General features: G+C 42.3%; 1 protein-coding gene across 1 annotated transcript in view; it reads right to left on the minus strand.

Annotated features, from left to right (window-relative positions):
* Positions 1-22,303, minus strand: part of lrrcc1 (leucine rich repeat and coiled-coil centrosomal protein 1) — a 179,201-nt gene that overhangs the window by 127,474 nt on the left and 29,424 nt on the right. Inside the window, exons 5-6 of the mRNA XM_072570311.1 lie at positions 6,486-6,653; positions 1,114-1,283 (exon numbers count right to left, since the gene is read on the minus strand). Coding sequence (XP_072426412.1) covers positions 1,114-1,283; positions 6,486-6,653 — 338 coding nt within the window. The remainder of the gene's footprint in view (positions 1-1,113; positions 1,284-6,485; positions 6,654-22,303) is intronic.

A 22,303-nucleotide genomic window follows, 5' to 3' on the forward strand; every position in this document is an offset into this window, starting at 1 on the left:
ATTGGAACATTTAAAAGGCATATGGATAGGCATATAAATCGGAAGGGTTTGGAGGGATATAGGCCAGGTGCTGGCAGGAGGGACTAGGTTGGGATATCTGGTTGACATGGACGAGTTGGACCGAAGGGTCTATTTCTGTGCTGTACATCTCTATGACTTCAAATTTTGCACCAGGAACTATTCTTGTAATGCTACAGCAAGGACATTGTATACTTAGAGACATATACTCAGCTCATGGGCTGGACCAGGCTGCACATCTGAGCTCTCTGTCAAAATGTTCACTTATCTTGATCTTTCTTGAATGTCACAGCCTTTCACTGCCTTGCCTTTTTGTGCTTTGCTCTCACAGCCAGAAACATCGGACTCATATTAATACCATTTTGCCACGCCACTTATCACAGTCCCAAAGTAAGGAAACTTGTCAGCAGGCCTCAGACAAGTCAAGGTAATAGCTTTTGCTCAGGGGTTTTCAGAACAAGATACCATTCCAGGACCTGCTTGAGATGGTTAGAGTCAAGATTAAAATGCCCTATTATGGTCTGTCTTCCTCCTAAAATAAGACAGGTAGGTGTTGCGGAACACAAAAAGTGGATGGCACAGCTAACACTGTTGGTGCAGGTAGGAAAGTATTTTGAGGGAGAGAGTGGACAATGCAGATGGCAAGCAGGAGTCAGGGGTTGGAGAGAATGATGGCAAGTGCTGTTGATGACAACAGCAAGAGTGGTAAAGCATAAGGATTGGTCACTAATGACCAGTTAAGAATCTTGATTGATTTTGGGAAAGGAAACTTATTCTTCTGATGGTAGGGATCCCAACAATGTCAACCCAACCAATTAACTTCCCATTCCGCCACATTTTTCCCCTCACGTTTTGGGAACCGAAGATTCTGCCCATTGACTGTTTCTCTCCACAGATGTTGCCACTTCTGTGGTGTTTCTCCATTGATTTTTGTTTGTGTTTCAAATATCCAGCAAATGCAGCATTTTAGTCTTGCACAAATAAAACTGTGTCACTTACACTTCATGAACTACACTGCCATGACCTGAAAATCATAAACAGCTGACAATCTGGACAGTCCTGACCTATGAAGTGAAAAAGTAATCAAGCACAAACCTTTTCCATACTTAAGCTAGACTCTGATGATACCAAGTACTCCAAGTAGTCTTCCAAACCAGGCAGATCTGAGGGAACTCCTTCATTTGAATGGATAGATTCACCAGACCGCTTTAGTCCATCTAGTACGATCAATTGAGTTAGAGATTGAAGCATCATCTCTCTATAACCTGAAAATGTTAGAATAACTTTCAATTGCAATGTCTAATGCAATATGATTTACACAAAGTGCAAGAACAACTACCTAAAAGTAATAGACGCTAAATAGATTCCACATTATCTTTTCCAATTTCAATCTTATTTCTTAATTGTGTGTCAAAGTGTTAACTTTAAGAATGTAAGAAAGCCAATTAGTTTGTACTGTTAACCTGTGCATCAAGCAAATTATGCATTGATCTTCTATAGCTCGGAGAAAATCCCAACGTTTTACTGAAATAAAGAGACCATAGGATGCCAATGTATTTTTTGCATATTAAGTACAGGTATTAAAAATGCTACAAATGCTGATGTACAATCAAAAACTATAAAACTGACAACACCAGGTTGTAGTCCAACAGATTTATTTGCAAGTCCTAGCTTTCAAGAGTACTGTTCCTTCTTGGGTAGCTGTGGAGCAGGATTGTAAGACATCATTTATAGCAAAAGATAACTGTCATGCAACTGAAGCGATATATTGAACAAACCTAGATTGCTGTTAAGTCTTTCATCTTTTAGAATAGTTGCAGGTTTCAGTTAATTCTAAAAATGCGTTCTAAAAGGTGAAAGACTTAACAGCAATCTAGGTTTGTTCAATATGTCATTTCAGTTGTAATCTTTTTCTTTAATTTCTGTGTTTAATGATCCTGCTCCACAGCTACCTGATGAAGGAGCAGTGCTACAAAAGCCATCACTCTGAGGCAAACTAAGATCGCGGAGCTTAAACAAACTCAGAGCAGCAACAATGACCAAAAACAAATCCAGGAAGGAGCACATCCCACGTCCTATGACAAATGGAATGACAAGCGAACAGTAAAAATCAGACAACATTAAATTGATAACTGCATAATCTACACCCAAAATAATCAGGAAAGGAATACCAATGAAGAGGAGCCAAGGTACACTTGAGGTGTTGAGGGCCGCTGGACAAACATCCAGATTAAGTATATTGCCCCAACCATCTTATATGGGAGGGGCAGGGACAACTATATCCTTGTTATTTTTGCACATTTAGCGAATGGATAGAGGATTTCCCAACTGAACCAACACCGCTCAAGTCACAGCATCCTAACCCAGCAAGTTTTTACTCCGTGGGGACTCCTTCACAGCATAAAGTCAGACCATGGCACTCATTTCACTGCCCCAGTAATGCAAGATGTATGAATACTGACCACATCACATACCAGCCCCCATCGAATGGGATAGTGGAAAGAATGAATTTCACCCTTAAGCAGCTGCTTAGAAAGGTCATCTAGCAAAATACCACCACCAGCAACATAGTTCTACTCTCTGTATGTTTGTCACCAACATCCAAACAGTCTTGAGCTTCACGGGATTCATTCCCCATGTCCTTATGACTAGATGGAATATGACAGGGATTGAACATCTGCTGGGTATGGGTTTATTGGAACCAGATTCTCAGTCCTTCATTATGGTAAGACAGCCTAAGCATTGCTGCACAATGCTCAAAAGGCAGCGGCTATTAGGATGCATTAGAGAAAGAGACAAAGTAAAATCGTTGATATCAAAGTCAGCTCCACTGAATTTAAAACAGGGCAAGGCATATCTTGCTCCAGACCCTCCAGTCAGGAACATTCCTGTCCCCCAGTACTCAGGAACCTCACTCAGAAGTGGGACAAGGTTAGCCCTCAGTTAATGAAGCTCTGGTCAATTCCAGGAAGACCGAATGTTATCATATACACCAGATGAAAGCATATGGCTCCCAAAACATAAACCACCATTTCCACGTTCCTGGAAGGATTTGAGACATCAACCTCAGGCCCTCACAGTTCCATGGGTTTAGGAATTGGTGGCGAAGAGCCAACCTGCAGCCCATCAGAAAATGAAACGGATGGTGGTCTGGCCGTTCATTAGAGAGTATAAGAGGCACTGGATCCCACAGGACGTGTCTGGTCTGGTGCTCCAATGGGGAAGCTGGAAGAGTCAGTCCCCAGCAACCGGAGCCTGCCCACTCAGACTCCATCATCAGAAATATGTTGGCACCACTGCTCGCGATTGGTTCCAAATTAGGAACCAACAGCCAACCCAGCTACCATGCTCTGGAGGAAGCTTCGTCTTTTTCTTTTCTCCCAACTGATCTATTTTCACAATCCGATAATCGTCTATAAAGCTGATGCACGATCCCCTGCATGTGTTTGTACCGCAAAATTTGGGCTAAGTTCAGTCTGGAATTCATAACCAAAAAAAAAATAAACAATTGGTAATGAAAGAAATTTGGGGAAGAGAATGTATCTGGGAGCACAGATATTGAATGGGGACATTAACAGATGCTGCCTTGATCTTTGTTGCCTAGAATGTAAGCACATGACCATTAAACCTTTGACAGTTATCTGAAAAAAAAAGTCTCGTTCACTAACGTCTTTGAGGGAAAAAAACTGCCATCTTTACCTGGTCTGAAATACATGTGACTCCCAACCCACAGCAATGTAGTTGACTCTTATCTGTCCTCTGGGATGAGCAGTAAATGTTAGCCTCGCCAGTGATGTCCTCATTCCATGAATGAATAAAAATAAAGTAAGGGGTAGTGTGGTGATCACCATAGTGATCTGCTGATCACATCCACCCTTCATAAGTCAGAGGACAGCGTACTGTGGGTACACCCCAACAAAATTGTCATGTTCAGGTGTAACAACCAGCCAGTGATGTCTTGAACTAAAAATCAGCTAAAATATGAGCTGACATTTTGCCATCCTGCACTTTCTAATCACATGTCTACTGACAATGTACTGTTCCCCACACTGCATTGTCCTTCTTTGTATTGCTCTGTTAGTTTATATTTTCAAATTTCTGTATAATTTATAGTTTTAGATAGTTGATGCTATCAGCCTGGGACCAGGTACTGTCCAGGAGGAAAGTGAGGTCAGAGTTGTGTGATTCTACTTCGCTGATACTCATTTTGATCAAGAAGAGGGACTGAGGCAAGATAGCCCAGGGCCTAAACGGCTAGGTCCGAAACCAGAATGGCGAAAATGGGTACTGCAGCTGCTGGAGATTCGAGTCAAGGTTAGAGTAGTGCTGGAAAAGCACAGCAGGTCAGGCAGCATCAGAGGAGCAGGAAAATCGATGTTTCAGGCAAACTGGCTTTTACCCAAAACATCGATTTCCCTGCTTCTCAGATACTGCCTGACCTGCTGTGCTTTTCTAGCACCACTCTAATGTTGACCCAAAATCAGAATGGGCAACCCTTGAGCAGCCAGGCCTGATCGGACTTTCAGGACAGGTCAAGTACAAAACATCAGCACAAAATAAGCATAGACAAGGAAATGCCTGGGCTTCCCCTGAAAAACGAGATTTGTTTGTGCACTGGAGTACAATGAGCAGATTCAACAGAGACTACGGTCCCAGCCATAATCCATGTTTTAGCAAGTTTTGTGAAGATTTGCATCTTCATCAGCAAAGATAACATCTCAAGCTAGTGGACCTGTGCCTCACCACCCACTTCACATTCAATAACAAAGCTTACAAACAAGTCAATGGAATACTTATAGGCTCACTAATATCAGGACTCATACAGGAAGCAGTAATGCAGAGATTTGAACAAGCTGCCCTCCTATCTATCCAACTCAAACTTTGGGTCCGCTACATAGATGATACCTTTGTCATCACAAAACAAAACACATTAGAGGAGACATACAACACCATCAACAGTACCGTGACAGGCATAAAATTCACAAAAGAGGAGGAGAATGTCAACAGACTCCCATTCCTAGATGTGACAGTTGAATGTACAGTTAACAGAGAGCTCCAAACCAAAGTCTACAGAAAAACAATGCACATGTACCAGACACAACTTCAGAAGCAATTATCCCAACACCCACAAATGGAGCTGCATCAAGACATTATTTCAACAAGCTACATCACACTGCAGCACCCAAGAACTACAAAAAGCAGAAGAAATATATCTATATAACGTTTTCGAGAAAAATGGGTACCCAATAAACACAATCCACCGATTCCTCAGAAACAAACCCAAACAATCAGACATAACACAACCAAAAACTGGCCACATTACCTTTCATAAAAGACATATCAGAAATGACTTCCAGACTACTTAGGCCCCTTGGCATCATGGTAGCCTACAAACCTACCAACACACAAACACTGACAAATGAACCTAAAGGATCCCCCAATAGATACCACAAGCAAAACTAACGTCATTCACAAAATACCATTGTTAAAAAATTGTAATAAACACTACAATCGGACAATAAGCAGGAAACTTGCCACCAGGATACATGAACACCAACTGGCCACCTCAATCACTAGTTTCTATACATACAGACAAAGAAGGACATCACTTTGACTGGACAACTCACACATCCTAGGACAGGCGAAACAAAGACATGCACAAGAGGTTTTAGAGACATGGCATTCTAACCAGAACTCCAACAATAAACACATTGAATTTGACCCTACCTGCCTTCCCTTGAAAAAAAACTGAAAATGACATCATTCACCTTAAGAAACCAAGACCTATAAATAAAAGAGGCGGGACATACCACCAGCATTCACTAGGGACTTTCACTGACGATGTTATTTAGTATGGTGACAAAACATCTGAAAACAAACCTTCAAGCTCAACGAGCTAACTTACATTATAATTCACGTATGACGAGGGGACATGCCCTTGACATGTTGAAGGCAGCTCCAGCGTCTTCCATATATAGCATCAGTGATCACATAGAATGTTGTGACCTAGACCTGCAAGATTGATGGGCTGAGGATCCATGCAGCAGGGAGATATAGAAAGGGGCACTGGGCAACTATTCCGTCATCTAAGATTAACCTGGCCTGGCAGTGAGCTCCAAACATTTGGAGAGAGATGACCACATGCAAGACCAACTTTCGGCAAGTTCATCAGAGCTGACGACACAATCAGGCCAAGATCAACTGCATTGATAGTACCTGTCCTAGTCTGGTAGCTAGTACAGGTCGTTCTGCTACAATGCGTATTTTCTTAACATACATTTGTTCTAACATGATTGACGAATTGAGGACAATGTTTCTAAAGCACAAACCTTTAAGACGTGTTGGCTGTAATGCAATTACATAGCCAACACTTTAAGCGCTGTTCTAAAGTACGATTTTTCTATAACATGGGGTTGCACAAGAATGCAACCAACAGCATTACAGAAGTTACATTGCTAATATCATACCTGGAGTCTGACATACTGGGTTGTCTCTTCCATCTTTCATCAGCGTAAGATCTTTTAAGAGGTTCAATCCCACCGTGCACTGCAGCAGATGATTCAAGTTAGTAATGCAATTACTGTGAAGATCCACATGACTTAACTTGTAACCAACACCATGAAGATGCAAGAAGCCTGCAACACAAAAATAGGAGAAACAAAAGTATTAATGACGAGAATTTAAAACTTGCAAAACACCCTAGAAAAGCCCATTTGACCTATCATGTTTAAATTAATGTTTTTCTCAACAAGCAATTCAGTTTAACTGCAAGCTACCACTTAATCCTTATAACTTTTAATGTCGCTCTTGTGCAAATGATAATCTAATTTCATTTTAAAAGCATAATGGACATTGAACTTGTAGCAGCACCATTCCAGAAGCATAAGTCTTTCATAGTATCTGCAGAGCAGGAGCAGAGGAGGGGAATGTGTGAAAACCAGTCAGCAGCTGGCGATGGCGAATAACATCCAGTTACATCTAAACTATCAATCTTCAAGCTAGCAAATTACTCACCCATATTGGTTCAAATCTGGAGAATATTAGATGCTCTAATCTCTCAAAGGTCAAACATTTGTGACATAGGTAGTCTACATGCAACCATTCCCATCACCTATGGTCTCAAAAATATTATTATTTTTTCTTTTTAAAAGGGAGTGTCTTATTTGATAAACCAGGTGGAGGTTATAGGGAATTGTATCTTCAAACATTTGAAGGATAAAAGTATTGACCCTACAATAGGTTACTAAATTGATTTATTAAACAATTCCAAGAATATGTATTAAAGAACAAACAGCATTTGTAAAATGATGCTTAAATGACATGATGATAAAATTAGGTAACCAGCTGAAAATATTGAGGAGTGACCTAGTTAATTGAAAGGTAGTTTTAAAGCCTGAAAACTGATGAGTGATGAAAGGATGACCTGTCCATCAACTGTCAGAAACAAGAGTGATGAACTTAGAGCATGGATTAGTTCTTGTGGCCATAATGGAGACGTAGGTTTCACTGGGGCAGGAATGGTTGCTTGATGTTCCAGAGTTTAGAACGTTTAGAAAGAACAGGGGGGTGGTGTAGCATTGATAATCAGAGAGTGCATCACAGCTACAGAAACGAAGGTTGTTGAGCAAGATTTGTCTACTGAGTCAGTATGGGTGGAAGTTAGGAACAGCAAGGGAACAGCCACCGCATTGGGGGTTTTCTACAGACCACCTAATAGCAGTAGAGAGATCGAAGAACTCATAGGCGGGCAGATTCTGATCTCGCAGTGGGAGAACACTTTGGTGACAGTGATCTCAACTGCCTCAAGTTTACCATAGCCTTGGAGAGGAAAAGGAGCAGTTAACGAGGGAAGATATATAATTGGGGAAAAGGAAATTATGACACAATCAGACAGGAGTTGGGAAGTACAGACTGGGAGCAATTGTTCCAAAGAAAGGGCACAGTAGACATGTGGAGACTATTTAATGTGCAGCTGTTGCGAGTGATGCTCGCATTTGTTCCTCTGAGACAGGTAAGAATGGGTAAGATTAAGGAAGCTTGGATGACGAGAACAGAGGAACTTCTCGTCGAAAGGAAGGCGGCAGCTTATGTAAGGTGGAGGAAGCAAGGATCTAGCACAGCTTTACAGGATTACAGGCTAACTAGAAAGGAGCTCAGAAATGACTGAGGAGAGCCAGGAGGGAGCACGAAAAAGGCTTGGCAAGAAGGATTAGGGAGAACCCAAAGGTATTTTACTCATATGTGAGGAATAAGGGAATGACTAGGGAGAAGGTAGGTTCTATCAGGGATAGTGAAGGAAATTTCTGCATGGAGTCTGAGCAGATATGGGAAGCCCAAATGAGGTTTTTGCTTCAGTTTTCACTCAGGAAAGTGACCTTGTTGTGAATGAAAACTTTGAGGAGCTGGGATAGGGGCTTGACCAGATCAAGATTGATGAAGTTGATGTTTTGGAAATTTTGGAAAACATTAAGATTGATAAGTCTCCAGGGCCAGACCAGATTTATCCTAGGTTGCTCCGGGAAGCAAAAAAGGCGGTTACTAAGCCGCTGGCGAGGATCGTTGTCTCCTCACTCTCCACAGGAATCGCACCGGAGGATTGGAAGGAGGCAAATGTTGTTCCTGTTTTCAAGAAGGGAAATAGGAAAATCCCTGGCAATTACAGACCAGTCAGTCTTACGTCTGTGGTCAGCATAGTTTTGGAAAGACTTCTGAGGGATAGGATTTATGACTATTTGGAAAAGCATTGTGTGATTAAAGGTAGTCAGCATGGCTTTGTGAGGTGCAGGTCATGCCTCACAAACCTTATTGAGTTCTTTGAGTATTGATAAGACAGGTCAACGAAGATCGAGAAGTGGATGTGGTGTATATGGACTTCAGCAAGGCATTTGATAAGGTTCCCCACAGTAGGCTCATTCATAAAATCAGGAAGTATGGGATACAAGGAGATTTGGCTATCTGGATTCAGAAGGCTGGCTGACAGAAGGCGGAGAATGGTTGTAGATGCAAAGTATTCTGCCTTGAGGTCAGTGATGAGTGGGGTCCTGCAGGGCTCTGTTCTTGGGCCTCTGCTGTTTGTAGTTTTTATAAATGACTTGAATAAGGAGGTTGAGGGGTGGATTAGTAAATTTGCAGATGACATAAAAGTTGATAGTATTGAGGCCTATTGCAGGCTGCAGCGTGACATTGACAGGATGCAGAGCTGGGCTGAGAAATGGCAGATGGAGTTCAAAATGGATAAATGCGAAGTGATGCATTTTGGAAGGTCAAGTTCGAATGCTGAATACAGGATTAAAGACAAGATTCTGGACTGGAGGGCATGCCTTATGAAGAAAGTGTGAATAAGCTCGGACTTTTCTCTGGAGAGAAGGAGGAAGAGAGGAGGCCTGATCGAGGTATACCAGATAATGAGAGGAATAGATAGAGTCAATAACCAGAGACATTTCCCCCAGGTATGATTGACTGGTACGAGGGGTCATAGTGTTAAGATATTAGGAGAAAGATATAGAGGAGACGTCAGAGGCAGAGAGTTGTGAATGCATGGAATGCATTGCCAGCACTGATGGTGGAAGCAGAGTCATTGGGGATATTTAAGCGACTGCTGGACATGCACATGGATAGCAGTGAGTTGAGGGGTGCATAGGTTAAGTTATTATATTTTACATTAGGATTAAACCTCGACACAAAACCATGGGCCTAAGGGCCTGTTCTGTGCTGTACTTTTCTATGTTCTAACTTTCCCATCTATCTGCTCCATCCTCCTCTGCGACCTATCACCTTCTTCCCCCACCTTCATCTACCTATCACATTCTCAGCTACCTTCCCCGTCCAACCCCACTGCCCCCTCCCATTTATCTCTCAGCAACCCCCAGCCCAAAATCCTCATTCCTGATGAAGGGCTTATGTCTGAAACATTGATTCTCCTGCTCCTCAGATGCTGTCTGACCTGCTGTGTTTTTCCTGCATTACATTCTCGACTCTGATCTCCAGCATCTGCAGTTCTCAATTACTCCGTACTTTTGAGTGGGGCCTGTTTGCAAATCTCTCAAAGAAGTTTCACATAGTGGGGTTAATACCTTTGAGGAATTATAATGCAAGGCGATGCTTTTAAATCCTAAGCATTGGCTTCTGCTTAGCCAGTTTGCCTTACTAATGAGAGAGATGTCATACAGGACCAAGACAAGGAGAAATATTTTTACTTAGATGCTGGAGAGTCATTGGAATTCTCTACCTGTGGACTGTGGAAACTCAAACTTTGAGCATATTTAGAATTATACAGTCATAGAGAGGTACAACATGGAAACAGATCCTTCGGTCCAACTCGTCCATGTCGACTAGATATCCCAGCCTAATTTGCCAGCACGGGACACATATCCCTCTAAAACCATCCTATTCCTCTACCCATCCAGATGCCTTTTAAATGTTGTCACTGTATCAGCCTCCACCACTTTCTCTGGCAGCTCATTCCATACATCCATCACCCTTCTGTGTCAAAACGTTGCCCCTTAGGGTCCCTTCTAAATTTTTCCCCTCTCACCCTAAACCATTTTCCCTCTAGTTCTAGACTCCTCCATCCCAGGGAAAAGACTTTGTTTATTTACCCTATCCATGCCCCTCATAATTTTATAAACCTCTATAAGGTCACCCCTCAGCCTCTGACACTCCAGGGAAAACAGCCCTAGCCTATTCAGCCTCTCTCTATAGCTCAAACCTTCCTACCCTGGCAACATCCTTATAAATGTTTTCTGAATCATTTCATGTTTCACAGCATTCTTCTGAAAGGAGGGAAACCAGAATTGCATGCAATATTCCAAAAGTAGTCTAACCAATGTCCTGTACAGCTGCAACATGACTTCCCAACTTCTATACTCGATCTCTGACCAATAAAGGAAAGCATACCGAATGCCTTTTTCCACAATCCTATCTCCCTGCCACTCCACCTTCAAGGAACTATGAACCTGCACTCCAAAGTCTCTTTGTCTAGCAACACTCCCCAGGACCTTACCATTAAGTGGATAAGTCCTACCTTAATTTGCCTTTCGAAAATGCAGCACCTTTCATTTATTTAAATTCCATCTGCCATTCCCTGGTCCATTGGCCCATCTGATCAACATCATGTTGTCCTCAGCGGTAACATTCTTCGCTATCTAGTACACCTCCAATTTTGGTATCATCTGCAAACTTAGTAACTATACCTCCAATGTTCACATCTAAATCATTTATATAAATGAAGAAAAGCAGAGGACCCAGCAATGATCCTTGTGGCACACCACTGGTCACAGGCCTCTAGTCTGAAAGGCAAACTTTCACCAACACCCTCTGTCTTCTACCTTCAAGCCAGTTCAGTATCCAAATGACTAATTCTCCTTGTATTCCAGGTGATCTAACCTTGCTAATTAGTCTACCATGAGGAAGCTTGTCGAATGCTTTACTGAAATCATATAAATCACGTCCACTGCTCTGCCTTCATCAATCTTTGTTACTTCTTCAGAAAACTCAATCAAGTTAGTGAGACACGATTTCCAAAGCCCTAATCATTCCTTGTCTTTCCAAATACATATAAATCCTGTCCCTCAGGATTCCCTCTAACAATTTGCCCACTACTGATATCAGGCTCAATGGTCAAAAGATCCTTGACGTTTCCTTAGCACCTTTTGTAAACTGTGGCACTATATTAGCCAACCTAGAGTCTTCGGGCACCTCACCAGTGATTATCAATGATACAAATATCTCAGCAAGGGGCCAAGCAATCACTTCCCTAGCTTCCCACAACGTTCTTGGGTATACATGATCAGGTCCTGGGAATTTATCTACCTTTATGCATTTTAAGATATCCGTAATATGGACATTTTTCAAGATCACCACGTATTTTCTCACATTCTTGTCCTTCCATGTCCTTCTCCACAGTAAACACTGATGAAAAATACTCGTTTAATATCTCCCCCATCTCCTGCAGCTCCACACATAGGCTGCTTTGCTGATCTTTGAGGGGCCCTATTCCCTCACTTGTTAACCTTTTGTCCTTAATGTGTTTATAAAATCCCTCTGGATTCTCCTCAACTCTATTTGCCAAAGCTATCTCATATGCCTTCCTGATTTCTTTCTTAAATCTACTCCTACTGCCTTTGGACTATTCTGGAGATTCACTCGATCTCTGCTGTCTATACTTGACATGGGGTTCCTTCTTTCTGTTGACCAAAACATCCATTTCTCCAGTCATCCAGCCCTACCTTTCACCTGAACAGGAACATACTGTCTCTGTACTCTCGTTATCTCATTTTTGAAGGCTTCCCATTTTCCAGCTATCCTTTTACCTGCAAACACTGCCCTCAAACAACTTTTGAAAGTTCTTGCCTCATAAAATTGGCCTTCCTCCAATTTACAACTTTATTTTTTAGACCTGGTCCATCCTTTTCCATCACTATTTTAAAACTAGTAGAATTATGGCTGCTGGCCCTAAAGTTCTTGCCCACTGATACACAGTCAGTTGCCATGCCTTATTTCCCAAGAGTCAGTGAAGTTTTGCACCTTCTCTACATACTGAATCAGAAGATTTTCTTGGACAAATTCTAAACCCTTCACGCAATGGCAGTCCCAGTCTATGTTTGGAAAGTTAAAATCCCCGAGCATAACCACCCTTTTATTCTTACAGAGAACTGAGACCTCCTTCCAAATTTGTTTCTCAATTTCCTACTAGCTATTGGGGGGGGGCCTATAGTATAATCCCAGTAAGTTGATCACACCTTTTTATTTCTTAGTTCCACCTAAATTACTTCACTGGATCTATTCTCAGGAATATCTTCCCTAAGTACAGCCATAATGTTATCCCTTACCAAAAAAACCATTCCCCATCGTCTCTTGCCCCGCTTTCTATCTTTCCTAGAGCATTTGTATCCTGAAACATTAAGCTGCCAATCTGTCCATCCCTAAACCACGCCTTTGTAATTTCCTTGATATCCCTAACCATGTCAAGTTCATCTGCCTTTCCTGTTAGGCCTCTTGCATTGAAATAAATACAATTTAATTTATCAGTCCTACCTCATTCTCTGCATTGTTCCTGCCTGTCCTAACTGCCTGTCCTGTCCTGCCTGTTTGACTTGCTCTTTTTCCCAACTGTACCAGTCTCAGACTGATCTCTTCCCTCACTATCTCCTTGGGTCCCTGCCCCCTCACCTTTCTAGTTTAAATGCACCTGAGCAGCTCTAGCAAATCTTCCTGCTAGTATACTACATCCCTTCCAATTCAGGTGCAATTAGTCCTTCTTACACAGGTCACTTCTACCCCAGAAAAGATTCCAATGATTCAAAAATGTGAATATTTCTCCCCCGCACCAATTCCTCAGCCACACATTCATCTGCTCTATCCTCCTATTCCTACCTTCACCAGCTTGTAGCACCAGGAGTAATCCAGATATTACTACTCTCAAGGACCTCCTTTTTAAATTCCTACCTAACTTTCTATATTCTCTCTTCAGAATTTTATCCTTTTCCCTTCCTATGTCATTAGTTCCAGTGTGCACAATGACTTCCTGCTGGTCCCTCTCCGCTTTGAGAAGAATCTGCATTCTCTCAGATATGTTCTTGATTCTGGCACCAGGGATCCAACACACCATTCTCATTTCTTGCTGCTGGCTGCAGAAACATCTGTCTGTACCTCTGACTATCACAAATCAATTGCTTGGAACCTGACATACCTCTCATTACATTACAGCTAGTCTCTGTACCAGAAACTTGGCTGCTAATGCTACATCACCCCTTATATTTTCCAAATTAGCATAATTGTTTGATATGGGAATAGCCACAAAAGACTCATGCACTAATTGCCTCCCTCTCCTACCTTTCCTGGAGGTTACACATCTACCTGACTGTACCTGTGGCTTTTCTCCCTTCCTACAACTGCCATCCATCACACCCCCTAGCTCCTCACTCCGCTCCACCTGATCCATGCAATCTGATAGGATTAGAAAAGTGTGATACTGAATAAGCACAGCCGGTCAGGCAGCATCTGAGGAACAGGAGAGCCAACGTTTCGAGCATAAGTTCTTCATCAGGAAAGAGAGGGTGGCCCAAGGGGGCTGACAGATAAATGGGAGGGGGGCTGTGAGGTTGGACAGAAGGTAGCTGGGAATGCGATAGGTAGATGAAGATGGGGGGTGAAGGTGATAGTTCGGAGAGGAGGGTGGAGTGGATAGGTGGGTAAGAAGATGGATAGGTCAAGAAGGCTAGAATCTGGGAAAAGGTGGGGCGAGGGGATATGAGGAAACTGGTGAAATCCACATTGATCCCAAGTAGTTGGAGATTCCCAAGGCGGAAGATGAGGCGTTCTTCCTCCAGGCTTCGGGTGGCTAGGAGTTTGGCAGTGGAGACAGCCCAGAACTTGTATGTCCTTGGCAGAGTAGGAGGGGGAGTTAAAATGTTCGGCCACAGAACGGTGGGGTTGTTTATTGGTCTGTGTCCCAGAGATGTTCTCTGAAATGTTCTGCAAGTTGGCATCCTTTCTCCCCAAGGTAGAGGAGACCACATCAACAGCAACAACACAGTAGATAAGGTGCTTGCAAGAACAGGTTGCTCTCAATGTGGTCTCCTCTACATTGGGGAGACAGCATGCCAAATTGCAGAATGTTTCAAAGAATATCTTTGCTACACATGTACTAAGCAACCCCACTGCACTGTGGCTGAACACTAAATCCCACTCCCACCCCGTCAAGGACATACAAGTCCGGGGACTCCTCCACCACCAAATCCTAGCCATTTGACACCTAGAGGAGGAAAACCTCATCTTCCGCCTTGGGACTCTCCAACCATATAGGATCAATGTGGATTTCACCAGTTTCCTTATTTCCCCTCTCCCCACCTTGTGTCAGATCCAACCTTCCATTCAGCACTGCCTTCTTGAGCTCTCCTACCTGCCCAACTTCCTTCCCACCTATCCCTTCCACCCTCCTCTGCGAACTATCACCTTCACCTACCTACCACATTTCCAGCTACCTGCCACCACAGCCTCACCAATCCCTGCCCATTTATCACTCAACCTCACCAACCACTCATTCCTGATGAAGAGCTTACCCCCTGCTTCTCGGATGCTGTCTGACCAACTGTGCTTTTCCAGCACCACACTCATGGACTGTAACCTCCAGCATCTGCAGTCCTCACTTTCTCCTCGTCTGAACTGATAGGAATCACAACCAAAGACATTATCTACAGGCATAATCATGAGTAACATGAAAACGTTCTGTGATCTCCCACATCCAATAGGAAGAGCACATCACTCTACTGAAGGACATCTTTGCCCCTTAACAATCAATACACCCTGAAAATAGCACCGCCTTGCTATTGTAAAAAAAGACTGCTGCAGGCTAACTTAATCCATGTTTTACATTTTAAAAATTTAATCAAAAGACAGATCTCAATAAAACATATAATTAAAAAAGAACCCACTCTAAGCGCTATTGCAGATTTACAGTATGAAAAACCATGCACTTATCTGCTCCCATGCTGAGCTCTCCCACACAGGTTTCTTCAAGGTCAGCTATGAATTTCACTGTTACATTTTCTTAGACACACCCTGATGTCCAGAGATACTTAAACTCAAACCAGCAAAGACAGCTGCTGTTCAGATTCACTGTTGTGTCAGACAACTGTGTAGGTTTCTTTCTCTGATCATGTGGTCTCTGCCTTTGTCTCTCTTCCTCCTTTTTAAAGTGCCATTGTTTTAATCTTTTTTTCCCTCCAAAGTTGCAAAACAATTCATAGAGTCATAGAGATGTACAGCATTGAAACAGACCCTTCGGTTCAACCCATCCATGCCGACCAGATATCCCAACTCAATCTAGTCCCACCTGCCAGCACCCGGCCCATATCCCTCCAAACCCTTCCTATTCATATACCCATCCAAATGCCTCTTAAATGCTGCAATTGTACCAGCCTCCACCAATTCCTTTGGCAGCTCATTCCATACACATACCACCCTCTGTGTGAAAACGTTGCCGCTTAGGTCTCTTTTATATTTTTCCCCTCTCACCCAAAACCTATGCCCACTAGTTCCTGACTCAAGGACAAGACTTTGTCTATTTACCCTATCCATGCCCCTCATAATTTTCTAAACTTCTATAAGATCACCCCTCAGCCTCCGACGCTCCAGGGAAAACAGCCCCAGCCTGTTCATCCTCTTCCTATAGCTCAAATCCTCCAACTCTGGCAATATCCTTGTAAATCTTTTCTGAACCCTTTCAAGTTTCACAACATCCTTCCAATAGGAAGGAGACCAGAATTGCACGCAATATTCCAACAGTGGCCTAACCAATGTCCTGTACAGCCACAACAAGACCCCCCAACTCCTGTACTCAATACTCTGACTAACAAAGGAAAGCATACCAAATGCCTTCTTCACTATCCTACCTACCTGCGACTCCACTTTCAAGGAGCTATGAACCTGCACTCCAAGATCTCTTTGTTCAGCAACACTCCCTAAGACCTTACCATTAAGTGTATACGTCCTGCTAAGATTTGCTTTCCCAAAATGCAGCACCTCGCATTTATCTGAATTAAACTCCACCTGCCACTTCTCTGCCCATTGGCCCATCTGGTCAAGATTCTGTTGTAATCTGAGGTAACCCTCTTTGCTGTCCATTACACCTCCAATTTTGGTGTCATCTGCAAACTTACTAACTGTATCTCTTATGCTCACATCCAAATCATTTATGTAAATGACAAAAAGTAGAGAACCCAGCACCAATCCTTGTGGCACTTCACTGGTCACAGGCCTCCAGTCTTAAAAACAACCCTCCACCACCACTCTCTGTCTTCTACCTTTGAGCCAGTTCTCTATCCAAATGGCTACTTCTCCCTGTATTCCATGAGATCTAACCTTGCTAATCAGTCTCCCATGGGGAACCTTGTTGAACACCTCACTGAAGTCCATAAAGATCACACCTACCAATCTGCCGCTCTTTGTTACTTCTTCAAAACACTCAATCAAGTTTGTGAGACATGACTTCCCACGCACAAAGCCATGGTGACTATCCCTAATCAGTCCTTGCCTTTCCAAATGCATGTACATCCTGTTCCTCAGGATCCCCTCCAACAACTTACCCACTACCGATGTCAGGCTCACTGGTCTATAGTTCCCTGGCTTGTCTTTACCACCCTTCTTAAACAGTGGCACAACATTTGCCAACCTCCAGTCTTCTAGCACCTCACCTGTGTAGGGAAGGATTTAAACTAACCTGACAAGGGTTTGCATACCAAACTGTCATATTCCATTGAAATAAGAAACAGTACAGATATGGGTGGCAACTTGGAAAATAGATGGCAGGCAGTAGACAATTGTAGCCTTTAAAAGAACATTGGATAAATACTCAAAGGGAAATAAAATGCAGGGAAGCAAAGAAAGAGCAAGGAAATGGAAGTTTCAAAAAATTATAAACTGGACAGTGTGTCCATGATATAAACTCTGAAATTTACACGAGGCATGGGATCAGAATTTGCATACATGAGCATCTTCTGTCCATTTCAGGCAACTGCATTAATAAGCCATTCTTGATATTGTAAAACAATAAAATCAAAGAACTAAAATCTGGAAATCTGAAAACAAAAGTGCTGGAGAAGCTCAGCAGGTCTTGCAGCATTTATAAAAAGAAGAACAGTCAACATTTCGATTCCAGTGACCCTTCGTCAGAACTGAAAATAGCTGGGAAAGAATTGTATAGATGCTGATGACAGGTGGAGGAGGGGATGGGTGAACTGGGTAATGATATGGACTCAAAACATTAACTTTTCTCTTTCTACAGATGCTACCAGACCTGCTGACATTTCCAAGCACTTTATTTTTGTCTGGGTTAATATTACATCAGATGGGGATGAGCATTGACGGAGCAACTGACACTCCTCTTCTCCCAAGTACTCAATTATTTCTCACAAATAAAATTGTAAGCTGTCAGTTCATTTTCTCACCTATTTTCACAATGCCAACTCTGATAGATTAATCTAAAACTAAAATGTCCCATTGTCCTAAATCTTCCCCAGCAAATGTTTTGGAAGAGTGTATTGTATCTATCTCAACAATTTCCCATACACTACCACCACATGCTTCTGTAGACTTCTGTACCAAAAAATGTATAACTTTCTGTTACCATTAAATTTATGAGCATTTACCACTGTCTCCACAACTTATTTCCCTCATAATTTTCAAAGTTCTTCACAATATTAATATGTATTTGATCTGCTCTACTCTGGTCAAAATCATTCATCTCAGATTTCTCCACATAGAAGGTTTCCCATCCTTGATATCAGCCCCATCAATCTAGTGATGGTAGAAAGCCTAGAGAAGCTGGATTGAAGCAGACATAGCCAAGAGAGGATTTGAAAAGGAGTGATAAAAATGATGCAAAGTTTTAAAAAGAATAAACAAAAGTAAACTGGATCTGCATTGCTCTTTGTCTTTTTATATAATGAATCTAAACCATATGATACTATTGTCATTACTTTCCAAGATACTCTCTCATTATAACATTCTTAATTTGATCCACATCTTTCTCCAGCATGAGATCCAGCAATACCTCCTTCCCAACGGCGCAACAGGCACTCAGATTAAAACAAAACAAACAAACATTATCCTCAGCACACTTGAGAAATACCTCTCCTTTAAAACAATCACTGCTCCAATCAACAAACTATGTAGCCTATGAACTGGCTGTTCTTTCTATAAAAAAATCTATCCAATGCTTCACAGCAAAAACTCCAACTGTAACCTACCTAATGTTTTCTTTGTGTTGAATCACTACTCCTTCAAACTTGTAATCAATGCATTGGTTTGAAAACTCACTATCTATGAGGCTCCAACTACAGGATGTTGTCACCATCTATGAGGCTGAAAATGTGTTGCTGGAAAAGCGCAACAGGTCAGGCAGTTTCGGGCAGATTCTCCTGCTCCTTGGATGCTGCCTGACCTGTTGCGCTTTTCCAGCACCACATTTTCAACTCTCATCTCCAGCATCTGCAATCTTCACTTTTTACCATCTATGAGGCTCCAACTACAGGATCGACTTACCCTGATGTAACCTAGCCTCTGAAATATAAAGTCTCCACATGGCCCAGTCTGTTCTGAAGCTGCCATAAACAGCTATGTTTTCAAAATATACTGACTATAATGCACAGGAGGTATAGGGGCATACTACTTGACCGCATGTTCAAAGAGAATGTGGGCCACAGATTATTGCTACGATTCTGCCTGCTCCTGAACACTAATTCCTGATCTTGTTATTCCACTCGCTCTCCTGTACATTTGCCACCCCTTTCTCATCAAGGCATCTCTACTTTAATATTATTTACACTTAGATATATGAAAATGATTTGTTGATTTCAATGCTATTGTCTACCCACCCATTTCACAAGGCAAATCGACAGGTTCAAAGGACTATCTCAACAAGATTGAACCTGTATTGTTGTTTGTTATTCAGCACCACAAGCCAACTCACCAACTGAAGAACTGAGCCCCTCTGGCAAGCACAAAAAGAATTGGTATAATATTATACTGTGAATGAAATACTGTGACTGAATTTCTTTGAATAGAAAACAAGTTTTACACTTGAGGTCCATGAGAAATCTCCAATGATGTTCAGAAAATGTGAAATACTAGAAGAATGAATACTATGCAATGTACAACATTTTACTAAGATTGATATCTGTAATTTACTCTCCATGACTACAAGCGTCAAGTAAATCATAGTCATACTGCATTCTTGCTCTCAATCAAATTAAATAATACTTCTCTGGAAGCATCCATGGCAAAACACAAGTCTGTTCCTTGATAGAGAACCTGATGCATGCATAAGGAAAGCAGTAACCACCTTTGGTCAACTCTTCAAACACACAGGAGATAACATCAAGTTGACCTTTATTACCAAGCAGATGGTTGATAATGTCAATGTTGTCAGCAACATTGTATTGCTGTGAAACATGGATGGCTTACAAGGACAGAGCTCGACAATTTACATTTTTGCTGTCTCCTGCACATATTGTGTATTCAGTACAAAAAACACAAACGTATGAGACCTCTTCAATATAGAACTCCCATGTTCATAGCAGTTGTGGGCTGGAACATAACATCATGATGCCCAGAGGCTACAGTGGCTTGGCAGTAGATGACAATGCTGAATACAACAATCCACAATGACAATTTATGCTTCACGTTTAGCACTTGTGGCAAAACTTGCTTCTCAAGGATTGCCTCTTCAGCCATCAACAAAAGTGTCCTATATGATGATAATCCATCTGAACTGGGCTTATTTTCTGCTTGTTCACCATCATTTGTAAATGGAATGATGCCTGTGACATTTCATTACTGATTATTGCAGTAATTAAATAATATGTATATTTGCTTGGACAATGTAAATCAGTGGCCTTGATGAACAATGTTAATGAACATTTGAACTAAGCTCCGCCTTTTAGCGAGACCCAAGATACGGCAAAAGATAGTACAAATGATGTCTTGGGTGGTTAAGAGGTGTTACATTCTGGTAAAACAAACAAGGGCAGGACTTTTACAATTAATGGTAGGGCCCTGCATAGTATTGTAGAATAGAGAGACATTAGGGTTCAGGTAGATAATTCTTTGAAAATTGCATCACAGATAGACAGGGTGGTTAAAAAGGTGTTCAGACTTTTGAGAACAGGAGTTGGGACATTATATTGAGGCTATCCAGGACAAGGATGAAGCCTCTTCTGGACTACTATGTCCAGTTCTGGTCATCCTGTTACACGAAGGATATTATTAAGCAGAAGACAGTTCAGCAAAGATAGAGTCATAGAGATGTACAGCATGGAAACAGACCCTTCGGCCCAACCCGTCCATGCTGACCAGATATCCCTACCCAATCTAGTCCCACCTGCCAGCACCTGGCCCATATCCCTCCAAACCCTTCCTATTCATATACCCATCCAAATGCCTCTTCAATGTTGCAATTGTACCAGCCTCCACCACTTCCTCTGGCAGCTCATTCCATACACATACCACTCTCTGTGTGAAAACTTTGCCCCTTAGGTCTCTATTATATCTTTCCCCTCTCACCCTAAACCTATGCCCTCTAGTTCTGAACTCCCTTATCCCAGGGAAAAGACCTTGTTTATTCACCCTACCCATGATTTTATAAACCTCTATAAAGGTCGCCCCTAAGCCTCCGAAGCTCCAGAAAAAACAGCCCTAGCCTATTCAGCCTCTCCCTATAGCTCAAATCCTCCAACTCTGGCAATATCCTTGTAAATCTTTTCTGAACCCTTTCAAGTTTCACAACATCTTTCCGATAGGAAGGAGACCAGAATTGCACGCAATATTCCAACAGTGGCCTACCCAATGTCATGTACAGCTGCAACATGACCACCCAACTCCTGTACTCAATACTCTGACCAGTAAAGGAAAGCATACCAAACACCTTCTTCGCTTTCCTATCTACCTGCACCTCCACGTTCAAGGAGCTATGAACCTGCACTCCAAGGTCTCATTGTTCAGCAACACTCCTTTAGGACCTTACCATTAAGTGTTTCCAGGAATGGACGTTTTGAGTTATAAAAATATGCTGAGACCTTTCTTTCATTGCAGCATAGGATGTTGAGAAGTGAACTTCTAGAGGCATATAAAATTAAGGGGCATAGATAAGGTGAAAGTAAAGGTCTTTCCGCTAAGGTGGGGAGTTCAAACCCAGGGGGCATATTCTTTAAGGTGAGAGGATAAGAAATTTTAAAAAGTACAGGAGGCTAATTCAAGATGGCGGCAGTCTGAACTGTCTGCTGTGTTGGGCTCTGTGCCATATCCCAGGTAAGGTAGGCTCCTTCCTATGTCTCCCCACCCCTCCCGTCAGCCACTCTGAGGAAAATTTGTCATGTAAAGTAGGTAGAATACCTGGGCACTTTTAAATTAAGATTTAGACACTTTTAAATTAAGATTTGACAGACCTAGAACTGAAATGAAGACATCCAAGGGAAAAAGAGCAAACGGAGCGCAGCAGGCAGGGCACTCCCCTACTACGTCGGACATACCCGTAGCCGTTACCTCGATTTCCGTGGCGGTGCCGTTAAGTTCAGTGGAGCAACAGCATTTACTCATGGAATTCGCAAAACTCTGAAAAAAGTCAAGGGAGCACTGGAACCAATTACTGCCATGATGAGAAAGCATGAGCAGGAGACCTGGGCTTTTGATCAGCACATAGAAACGGTGGAACTGAGGACTGTGGACGGGTCCAAAACTTGGAAGGCCAGGTTTGAGCCCCTGCGGGAAAAAGTAAACGACTTCAAAA

The sequence above is a fragment of the Chiloscyllium punctatum genome, chromosome 5, assembly GCF_047496795.1.
Source record: "Chiloscyllium punctatum isolate Juve2018m chromosome 5, sChiPun1.3, whole genome shotgun sequence".
NCBI classification, from domain to species: Eukaryota; Metazoa; Chordata; class Chondrichthyes; order Orectolobiformes; family Hemiscylliidae; genus Chiloscyllium; species Chiloscyllium punctatum.